General features: G+C 37.8%; 1 protein-coding gene across 1 annotated transcript in view; it reads right to left on the minus strand.

Moving 5' to 3' along the window:
- The window catches only part of LOC133447248 (zinc finger protein 208-like), a 190,882-nt gene extending 179,631 nt beyond the window's left edge, over positions 1-11,251 (minus strand). The window contains 3 exon segments of the mRNA XM_061725894.1: positions 2,273-3,047; positions 10,330-10,486; positions 11,170-11,251. Of these exon segments, the coding sequence (XP_061581878.1) occupies positions 2,273-3,047; positions 10,330-10,464 (910 nt within the window). The 5' untranslated portion in view covers positions 10,465-10,486; positions 11,170-11,251.
- Positions 11,252-12,087: the final 836 nt, after the last annotated feature.

Below are 12,087 nucleotides of genomic sequence, written 5' to 3' on the forward strand. Positions count from 1 at the left end.
GGTCGCCATTCTACTGAAAAACTTTAAGGGTCAGATTATCTCTCATGTGGCAGATGTTAATGGTCATTGGTTGATACTTATAGTAACTATGGATGATTTCAAATTCATCTTAGTAAACATTTATGGCTACAACGGGATCACTGAAAATAAAATCCTATTAGAACAAATAGGCTTACGATTAGATAATATTAAATCAACATATTCAGCTGAGAACGTCATTATAGGAGGTGATTTGAATTTAGTCCATGATGAATTCCTTGATAAATGTCCGACTAGATTTTCTTCAAGTCATCCAAACAGTACTTTCACTAACTTCTGTAATGACCATGGATTAACTGATGCTTGGAGACATTTAAATCCAGGAATACTTAAATTCTCATGGTTTAACTCCAATTATAAATCCAGAATTGACAATTGGTTAATTGCAAACAAGCTCCTAAATGATAATCTCAGCTGTGATATCTCTGCCGCTCCACTCACTGATCACAGTGTTATCCTTTTATATGTAAAGCCTAACGACAGGAGAACCTGTCAAAAAATTAAATCACTAATTACAGAAATTATAAATTCAGAAGAACTAACAACACCTGTCAAAAAATGGGAATTTCTGAAATATAAAATACGCCAATTTACCATCTTATTCAGTAAAAAAAGTAAAAAAGATTTTGAGAAAAAGGAACTAAACATTATCAAACAATTTAATGTTTACTGCAATAAACTTAACCCTACGGAAGATGATAAACAGAAAATACTAAATCTTCAACCTGAATTGGATGAAATGTATATTCAAAGAGCACAGGGAGCCTTTATTAGATCTAGAGCTAAATGGATAGAGGAGGGGGAAAAAAACTCTGCATACTTTTGCGGCCTTGAAAAAAGAAGACAAAAGAAAAATAACATTAATACCTTATTAGTAAATGATATAGAAATCACAGAACCAAATTCAATCTCCTTAGAAATACTCAAATTCTATAAACAGCTTTACAGTTCTAAATTCTCTGAGGAAGACTGCCATACATTTTTAAAGGATATAGAAGAATATATTCCCAAAGTTGGGGATAATTTCAAACAAACATGTGATAATCAAATAACCATGGCTGAACTGGATGGAGTGATTGGCCGCCTCTCTCTTAATAAGGCACCGGGCTCGGACGGCCTCACAGGAGACTTTTATAGACATTTCTGGGAAGACATAGAAAAATTACTTCATCAAGCTTTTGTGGAAATATTTGAAACTTGTATAGTTCCACCCACAACTTCCAGCTCCCTGTCCATCTCCCTCCAGCAGCTGCCACTTTATTGAGGTTTTTGTAGTGAAATGAGGAGGAATCATAGAGATAACTTCTCATTTCAACTAACTGGATCAGCCGTTCCTCATCCATGACTGTTTCCTACAGCGCTTTCAACCGGCTTTCAACGCGAGCGACAGGAAGAAAATAGAAGCAGGGCGTCCGACAAATGTTAAGCTCAAAACGTTGCGCCGCATCCAGTTAGGACAGTCCAATAGAAAATAAAGCAATGGAATTGATTTTGTCGCTGACGCTCACTCGCATCGCATGCAGTTAGAACACGGTGAAACTCCACCGGCCGGAGCTACCGCCATTTTTTCGTAGCGGTATATTGCGTCATTCAGGCAGCCAATCAGCACAGAGCCTCATTATCATAGCCCCGCCCACTCAGAATCCAGTAGAGATAATGAGGTTAGAGAATGGGAAGATAAGGACATAGTTTAGAGGCTGAATTTCTAATTTATTTAGCAAAAACAATCAAAAGCTTGTTTTTAAGACATTCAAGGCCTGTTTAAAATAGTTATTAGATGCCATAAATGGTCCCCTTTAAGTGTCTGCTCAGACGCTTTTGACTCAATATTAAAATGTAGTGTTAAATAAAGGGAATTGTTCAACAGAATGAGGGCAGTACAACACAGACTTCATTTATCTAGTGTGAATCGGCTGAACGAAATACAGATGTCATGGTGTCATTTTAGAATTATTGCAGGTCCAGAGGTAATTTAAATCCAGCACGAATAGTACATATGGTGAAAAACACATAAAAACGCACTACTGTGTGACTCTTTTCTAATATTCTGACACTGATGTATTGTTGTGAGTCTGCAGTGAGCACGAAACTGAAATCCAGCAGGCAAACAAATAACTTTTTTATTTAAATGATGGAACAATGGAACACAAACGGGTGAAAAATCAACACATTTTTCAGTTGAAACTGAAAAAAAAACTGAGCTCTCGAGTAAAACCTTCCCCACACTGATCACAGACAATTTTTTATCCAGTGTGAATACGCTGATGACTCCTTAGACTACCTTGTTGGGTAAAAGCTGCCCCACATTGATCACATCTGTAAGGCTTTTCTCCAGTGTGAATACGCTGATGACTCCTTAGATGATCTGACATGGTAAAAGCTGCCCCACACTGATCACATCTGTAAGGCTTCTCTCCCGTGTGAATACGCTGATGACTCCTTAGATGACCTGACATGGTAAAAGCTGCCCCACACTGATCACATCTGTAAGGCTTCTCTCCCGTGTGAATACGCTGATGACTCCTTAGATCACCTGACATGGTAAAAGCTGCCCCACACTGATCACATCTGTAAGGCTTATCCCCAGTGTGAATACGCTGATGACTCCTTAGACTACCTTGTTGGGTAAAAGCTGCCCCACACTGATCACATTTGTACGGCTTTTCTCCAGTGTGGATACGCTGATGACTCCTTAGATTACCTTGTTGGGTAAAAGCTGCCCCACACTGATCACATTTGTACGGCTTATCCCCAGTGTGAATACGCTGATGACTCCTTAGACTACTTTGTTGGGTAAAAGCTGACCCACACTGATCACATTTGTAAGGCTTCTCTCCAGTGTGAATACGCTGATGACGCCTTAAAACACTTGACGTGGTAAAAGCTTGCCCACACTGTTCACAGCTGTACAGCTTCTCTTCAGTTTGAATCCTCTTTCGGACCTTCAGGCCTGGTGAAGTGGTGAGGACTTTATCCCTCCTATTTTTTCTCTCTTTGGCTTTATGTTTCTGTAAGGAAAGAGAAAAAGACTTAGATCCTGTTGTTGGCTGACCTGACAAATCCTTTTTCAGTTCAAATCAAGTGCTTTCTGTCATGATCGCAGTGAAACAATGAAGAGTTTTATGTCTGAGTGCTATGTTAAGCATGTTCTGTTATCAATGGCTCTTGACAGCCAGAAATATTCACATAAAACATCTCAATATGTCAAAACAAAAGTGTGAAGGGTTAAAGCTACCTACCCTCAGAACAAAATCATAAATTGTTTATAGAAATTCCACTGATAAAATGTAGGGATTAATGGTGTAATTTTTGTAGAGCAAATGTTCAGGTTTTGGCCATTGTTTGTATTGTTGTTGTTTCAATCTCTGTGAGCTGGTCAGGTTGAAAATGTATATTTACAGAGATGGACAATTTTTTAGCACATATGTTCAATATATGAAATCAATTGCAGATGTGTGTGTGTGTGTGTGTGTGTGTGTGTGTGTGTGTGTGTGTGTGTGTGTGTGTGTGTGTGTGTGTGTGTGTGTGTGTGTGTGTGTGTGTGTGTGTGTGTGTGTGTGTGTTTTATGTACAAAAGACCTGGCAAAAAAGTTGGGGAACCACTGCAGCACCACAAGGACACGGCCTGAAAACTAGGCTGTCTTAAGTGTTGCATCCTTTGTTCAGGGCTTGTGGACTAACTCAGTGAACCCAGCACGGATATTTTGTACATTTTGAACTTTCATTTATTGAGGTGAAGTTTATTTGGTTTTGTCTGATTTGAAGCCAATTTAAGGTGTTTTCATGTTCATTTTAAATGATATGTTCATTGTTACTACTACTGATGAGCCTAAATTATTATTATTAGTATTGTTCATTCCTTGACCGTTAAAACTCTTGTGTTGCATTCAATACATTAACATAAGAATAAAGTTATTAATCTCCAAATGGAAATGTTTATTCAGAGGTTCTCTCATTTCCAAGGATGGATTATCATGACCACAGGCCCTGGACACAAACTCGCTATGGGCCCCTACCTACAATAATATCCTACGTGCACGGTGCATGCCCTCCCCAATCACTCAGTTTGGTCACACAATGGCGCAGAGAATCCACAATCACACCGTGTGAATGTGGATGGCGGAGTGGTGGAGCGCGGGTCTCAGTCCAGAGGGGGCGGAGCATTCTCCATGGGCCCTTATGATAGTCATTTTAACGTTCAACAACATTTATCCTGCCCATCAAACTACATTTATTCTCACTTTTATTGAGCTAAGCCTACAGGCCTATGCTGCAGAAAGCAGAGTAAAGTCACAAACTTGTTCAGAAGAACACACACACACACACACACACACACACACACACACACACACACACACACACACACACACACACACACACACACACACACACACACACACACACACACACACACACACACACACACACACACACACACACACACACACACACACACACACACACACACACACACACACACACACACACGTCAATCAGCTGTCAATCACAAGGCGCTGAAAACTCAGTTCCACCTTTGATACAGCTTAAATACAAAAAAAAACATTACACAATCTATTTAGATAGATATAGACACAGCGGTCTATAACATCATTTCTGAGCTCTAGAACAGAGAATAGACTCTAGTCTAGTTGACAAAAACACAAAGCTCATTCAAACAGGCAGGTGGTCAAGAATACACAACATTCTGATAAAGAAATTATTTATGAAGGTTCCACTGACTCACCAATGGTAGTTGACTCTTCCATAAAACTTTGTACATGCTTAGTCCTCTTTTAAAGTTTAGCGCTCATCTCTTTCATGGCCGCAAATTTGCCGAGTCGTCAAATTGGCTGTAACTGTTAAGGGCTGATTTATGGTTCCGCGTTACACCAACGCAGCTCCTACGGCGTAGGGTACGCGGCGATGCGCACGTACGGTGCGCGTCGCCGCGTACCCTACGCCGTAGGCCTCGCCGTACCCTACGGCGGAGGCTCTGCGTCGATTTAACGCGGAACCATAAACCAGGCTTTATATCCAATCAGCGTTGGCTCACGGCCCTGATGCGTTCAGGACAGTTGTAAAGTAAGAATTAGTCTACACTGACCGCACAATGCACATTTTATCGTAATTATAGCCTACAGTTTATGATTATATATGAACGTATCACACAAAACGGGGCCCTATCATTGGGCTCTATGAGCTTGTAAATTTATTTTAATTTACACATTAAAAAAAAAAAAAAATGTTTGAAAGCCGAGGGCCCCCATTGGCTCCAGGGCCCTGGGCACATGCCCACTTTGCCCATGCGGTAATCCGTCTATGCTCATTACATGAATAAAAATACTTTTGAATTTGAATCCCATTCACTAATGCCCTGCCTACAGTCTACATCTATATTATATATTCGGACATAGACAAGTTTAAAAGTCTCTTGGGAAGGTCACGTGTTTGTGTTTTCTGCTGCTCAGTTCAAACTACTGACAATGAAGAGGATCTAAGATGGCGGAGTGAGTGGCAGCATTTTTGCAGGCTCCGTTAAGAGGCACTAATTAGTCTTTGAAATTTTTTTTTTTTGGCAACAACCCAAACTTTTTCACTTGGACATCGTTAATCACTTAAATTTACCAAAAAAAAAGCACACTTCTTAAAGCTTTCTCTTTGGACACTTAAGAAGACTGTCTGCGAGTAGATCTGTTCTGGGTCTCTGGAAAGCGCCTAGAGACAACTTTTGTTGTATTAGACGCTACATAAATACAATTGAATTGAATCTGGAGCAGACATGTCCGAACACGACTACTCTTTAACTGCTCTCCAGGAGGCGTGTGGGGACAGCGATATCGAGGACATTTAGGTCGACGTAAACTCCTCTAAAGGAGGCAAACTTAATTTGAGTCATACGCCTAATAAAAGTCCACACGCAAAGAAGATGAAAAATAGGGGGAAACAGGACGGTGAGGAAGAGGAGGCGACCAGCGCTGCTATTCTCCATGCAGTTATGGCTCCGACTGGAAAAGTGGATACGCAGACTGAACTGCTGAAAAGTCTCTTCGGTTGGGTGGACTTGAGTCTTTTTCTAATGTTAAATGGAAGTTTAATAGTAGTCTTCTTGAACATAAAGAGTTTTATAATAAAACTAAAAATCTGGTAAAAGAAATTGATGACTTGGAAATGTCACCTTTGATGAAATGGGAGTGGTTTAAATTTAAAATTAGGGAAATTGACATTAGCACAAGTAAATGCATTTCTAAAGAGAAAAAACGAAAACAGCAAGGCTTTATTAGTAGTAAACAATTTGTGTCACAAATCAGATTTAACAGAAGAAGAACAAGTCAAAATGTACGATCTACAAAACCAACTAGATAATCTTTATGTGGAAAAAGCGAAAGGGCCATTTATTCGCTCAAGAGCTCGTTGGCTAGAGCAAGGTGAAAAAAAAACACTTCTTATTTCTTTAGTCTGGAAAAACACTAGGGGTGTAACGATACACTAATCTCACGATACGGTACGATACACGATATTGAGGTCACGATAACGATACGATATAGCAGTATTTTTTTTAACAGCCATGAATGAGGTAGTCATGAGTTTTAAAGAGAAAGCCAGGCCAACCATTTTCCACAAACTGAACTAAAAGTAAATGTCAGGTTTGCATTATGATCTTCAGTTTCATACAAGTACAAATATTTAGCCCCAAACTGAATAGTTTCTCTCACGTATGATTTGACTTTTTTCTTTTCCAGAAATTTAACAACTAAAATTAAATAAATAAATAAATAAATAAAAGTAAATAAATACATACAATTTTACATCATCAAAAAGATTGATTCCTGCTCACCTTATAAGTGTAAGAGATTTATTTTTGTTAAGGTTATTTTGTTAATTCAGGGTTCATTATTTTATAAATATATTCTTTATATTCTGATGTAAATCAGGGACTATAATGACACTAGTCAGTTTATCTGTAGTGATTAGTCTGTTTTAGATTGGGCGGAGTGATACGCCACAGTACGGCACTAGGTGCTGTGTTGATGTTCTAAAATCCTACACTGTTGAGGGACATTAAAGTACACTGGAACTCAGCAGAGGTTGTCCCCGTGTTTATTCTACTCACGACCCCAAAAAAGTTTAATTTAATAAGGTAAGGCTTAACTCTACACCAGCCTTACATAAGTAAAAGTTCAGACCTCAAAACGGGACTAGTTTCTTCTGAGTGGAGTAAGATTTTGGTCCGCGCGGTCCGGCTGCGGTCGCGGTCGGATGTGCGTTACTAGTCAACACAATAGATTAATATCAATAACCCAATATCGCGATACACTGTCACTTCCACGACACGTATTGTGACATTTTTGTATCGCAAAATTTCGTGGCACGATATATTGTTACACCCCTAAAAAACAGACAGACAAAAACGAAAATTCATAAGCTGTTGATTAAAAATACCAGCATTGATATCCAAAATCAAGTGAATGAGGAAATGAGAATGTTTTATCATAATTTGTATATGTCAATATTTCAAGGGAGGATTGTGAACAGTTTTTTGAAAAAATAAGGGGGTGTGGAAAAGAAATTGATGAGAGTTTTGTGCAAAATATGGAGGATGACCTTAAAATTGAAGAACTGGATATAGCAATTAGACGAATGTCAAAAGGGAAGTCTCCAGGGCTTGACGGTCTAACTGTGGAATTTTATGTCTTTTTCTGGGAAGATATCAGATAATTACTTTATAATGCATTTTTAGAATGTATTTCAACTAGACGCCTGTCTTCTACCATGAAACAGAATTATTACCCTAATCCCAAAGCCCAACAAGGATAGACTTTTACTAGATAATTGGAGGCCGATAACTTTGTTATGCAATGATTACAAATTGCTAGCACATGAGTTCTCCAATAGATAGATATGGGTTTAACAAATTTAGTTGATGAGTGTCAATCAGCTTTTGTTAAGGGTAGAAACAAACATAAACATACTAGACTGATTCTTGATTTGTTACACTACAGTGACTATATTGAAACTGACAGTTATATGTTGTTTCTTGATTTTTTCAAGGCGTTTAATACTGTTGAACATTCTTTTTTGTTGAAAGCTCTGCACTTTTTGGCTTTAGGGATTAATTTCTGTAATATTGTTAAAATGCTATACACCGACATCAGCAGCTGTTTCTCTTAACCCTGGAATGACTCCTAGATCTGCAGTGTTGCGTGGTATTCGCCAAGACTGCCCGATTTCACCGAAACCTTTTATACTGCCAACACAACTACTAACATTACTTAATAATTCTAAGGATATTCAAGGAGTCACAATCTTCAGCAAAGAATTTAAGATAAGTCAATTTGCAGATTATGCGTCTATGTTTTTAAAAGATAAATCAATGGTGAATGAGGCTCTCAATACCATTTCAATCTTCTCCAAAGCATCCGGATTATCTCTTAATATTAAAAAATCCGAACTTCTCCCTATACATACAAGCTCTGAATCCTCTGTTGCTTCAATTGAAGTCAAATCTGAAATTAAATATCTAGGATTAACAATATCTAAAAATCTAATTAGAAGAGAAGACACTAATATCTCCAGCCTTATATTAGATATGAAGAAATCACTCAGCCACTGGTTGACTAGAGACCTTACTATTTTTGGCAGAACCAATTTATCTAAAGCGGAAGGTATTTCCAAACTGATTTTTCCTTGTCAGTCATTATATATCTCCTCAAATAATGGTAATAAACCAAACACAGTCATTTTCCAGTTCTTGTGGAGGAATAAAACACATTACATCTAAAGATCCCAGCTGGTTAAGGAGTATGTCAGTGGTGGTATTAAAGTTCCAGAGTTCCAATCTATGATCGGCACATTAAGAGTGAACTGGATAAAAGTCTGTCTGTCACAACCAAACTCCATGTGGTTTCACATCCCAACATCTTTGTTTAAGAAGATAGGATGTCTAGTTTTGGTTTTGAAATGTGATTTTGATGTGAACAGGATCCCCATTAAATTGTCTAATTTTCACAAACAAACACTTGGTTTGTGGAAAATGGTATTTGTCCACAACTTCTCTCCTCATAAGTCAACTTTATGGAACAATAGAGTCATTACAATTAGTAGAAAATCAGTATTTACAAGTAATTGGTTTCATAAAGGTATTATATATCTAACTGACTTAATGGTTAGTAAAGGGATTCTTTTAAGTTAGACAGATTTCCAAAAAATATATAATTTCAATTGTTCTCATAGAGAATTCAACAAAATATGTAGCATTATTCCTCTACCATTAATTCACCTAATTCAGAACTTTTTGGTGCATAATACAGCTTCAAATGTATTACCAGATCTATTAATGGAAGGATGTACTCTGACTGATAGAAAGTGTGGTAACAAGTTTATTTGTAATGTTTTTAAATCCAGATTTTTCCATGATTTTTGCAGAAGGATAATTTGACAGGATTCTTGCATTGTAAATATAAACACATTAAACAAAGCGCATTCCCAATTTATTAAATGGCCTATTTTGCCTAAAGTTATAGAAGTACATTTTAAAATTATGAATAAGGTTTATTCTGTGGCAGAATTTCTTAAAAAAGATTTTTTAATTTGAGGTAGATCAATGTTCCTTCTGCAAAAAGGATGAAGAAACACTGGATCATTTGTTTTATGAATGTCCTTTGTCTCATTGTTTCTGGACAGACAAACACAACTGGATTTAAGTTAAAATTAATAATGTTCCACCTTTTGAATTAAGCCATATTATTTTCTTCATGGGTGATTCAGAATTTTCTGTTTCTGATATTATTAATATAATTTTGTTACTGGGTAAGAACCATATTCATTGAGCCAAATGGAGAAATTGTAAACCCTTCTTTCGGTATTTTATTGATGATTTTAAGATTTTTTTCACATGTCTCAAAAGAGTAGAAAACAAAACCGCAAGTAAAATAAGTCTAGACATTGCCCGTTATTTGTTATTCTAATTTAATAATTCCTCTCCTTTTCTATGCTCCATTATGTGAATTTAAATGATTAATTTATTTTGTTATTCATATGCACCTTTTAATTCTTAGCGCCTTGTTTCTTGTTTTCTGTATGCCTTACAAGAATCCCCATTTTTATTTTTATTTCTTTTTATATTGCATTTAAATTGATATTTGTCCATTATCCTCTTTGAGAGTTTGTATATTTTCAATAAAGTTTTGTTACAAAAAAAGAAAAAGCTACTGACAATAAACTAAAGTGTTTGGATGATCAGCAGCAACAGAAAGAGCGAGGAGGAGCGGGAACGTGGACCTGAACACTGACCTGCAGACCAGCGGAGGAAGAGTCCGCTTTGGTCCTGCTGCTGGACTCCTGGACCTGGTCCTGGTTCTGGTTCTGGTCCTGGTCCTGGTCCTGGTCCTGGATCTGGTCCCGGTCCTGGTTCTGATCCCGGTCCATCTCCTCCAAACACGAGTGTTTCCTGGTGGGAAAATATTAAAGTGCAAACTTCAAGTATTCAAAACAACAACTTAGAATCGGGTCAACAATTTTCTTTTTTTCTTTTAAATAAACAAGACGGTGACTCAAAACAGAGGTAGGAATAAAAATCCTGGAAGTCTCTCTTTTTTTTTTTCTCTGGTAAGTATTAAACTATAAACGGTCCATGTTGCTCCTTTTCAGTAACTTATAATACTAATGTAGCCCAGTTAAAATATAAGCCATGGTTTAAATAGAATTAAAATCATTAAATACGGTTTGTTTAAAAAGTGTTAAAAAGCCTTTAAAAGGTTTGGTGTGTTTTTATTTACAAAACGTTTTGGTAATTTCATTCTTATGTCATAGAAGTTAGTTTTGTTTTGGTTTTAAAACAAAGAAGAAATGGTTCTGTAGCGTCCTCTCGTTGCATAGGTAAATGAAAGGAGCTTCTGAGTTCTTTTACTTAACTCTGAATAACTTAATATTAATTATTCTGGATCTCCTTTAATTAAAATTACATTAATTCTATTAATTAAAGCTCTCTCAGCTTGATCCAGCCTAGCGTTAGCCTAGCCGTTAGTGCGAGTTGTGCTCTTGAAAGATCGTTGTATAAACTCTCTACAAACACAATAAACACACTGGTTTGTGATGGCTAACGAAATAAAACAGATTCCTCGGAATTATTACTTTTATCTGTGAACTCTGTTCTCCCGCACGGTCCTCTCTCTCTCCTCCCGTCGTCCGTCCCGCTAATCCGTCCCCTCCTTCTCCTTCTTCTCCTTCTCCTTCTTCTTCTTCTTCTTCTTCTTCTTCTTCTTCTTCTTCTTCTTCTTCTTTAGGTTTAATGGCGGGTCACAACCAACGTTCTTAGGTGCATACCGCCACCTTCTGTACCGGAGTGTGTGACATCAGGACAATTATGCCGCGTTCCATTTGTCCTCGGAAGTGGGGGTTTCCCAGTTCCCAGTCGGATTTTTCAACTGGAACGCCCCTCGAAGTGGGATTTCCCACTGGGAAAGTGGGAGAGTCTTCACCACCCCCGAGTTCACATTCCAAGATGGCTGCCCCGGTTGTAAACAGTAGAAGAGAGCTCTGTAAAAATTTGTAGAACTTCATTATGAACTAGAATGAAGTCTTCACTCTAGTTTTGGTCACACTAAATCAGTCGTATACAAGTATTGTTCGGCATATATATGCTGCTATAGTGTAATTTACATTTTTCATGTGGTATATGCGAACTACAAACTTGTTTACCTACTTTGTAACTGGAACGCTGATAACTCGGCTGTGACGTTATTCCCAGTTCCGAGTTCCGACTTCCTAGGTAAGTGGAACGCAGCATTAGAACATCAGGTTACAATCTAACTTAAAGGGGGGGGGGATAAATTAAATAAATAAAAAACATTAAATCCTATTATCTATCCCTGCATCTTTGAGAAAGACAAGGATTGCCCTATAACAGTCCCTCATCACCTCACTCCTCCCTAATAACCCTACTAAACTCCATTCCCGTCCCAGCTCGTACATCCTGTCTCTTAAAACCTTCCTTTCTACCTCATACTTGCCACATTTCAGAAGCACATGCTCTACACTCTCTGTGACATC

Source organism: Cololabis saira, chromosome 1 (genome assembly GCF_033807715.1).
Source record: "Cololabis saira isolate AMF1-May2022 chromosome 1, fColSai1.1, whole genome shotgun sequence".
Taxonomy (NCBI): domain Eukaryota; kingdom Metazoa; phylum Chordata; class Actinopteri; order Beloniformes; family Belonidae; genus Cololabis; species Cololabis saira.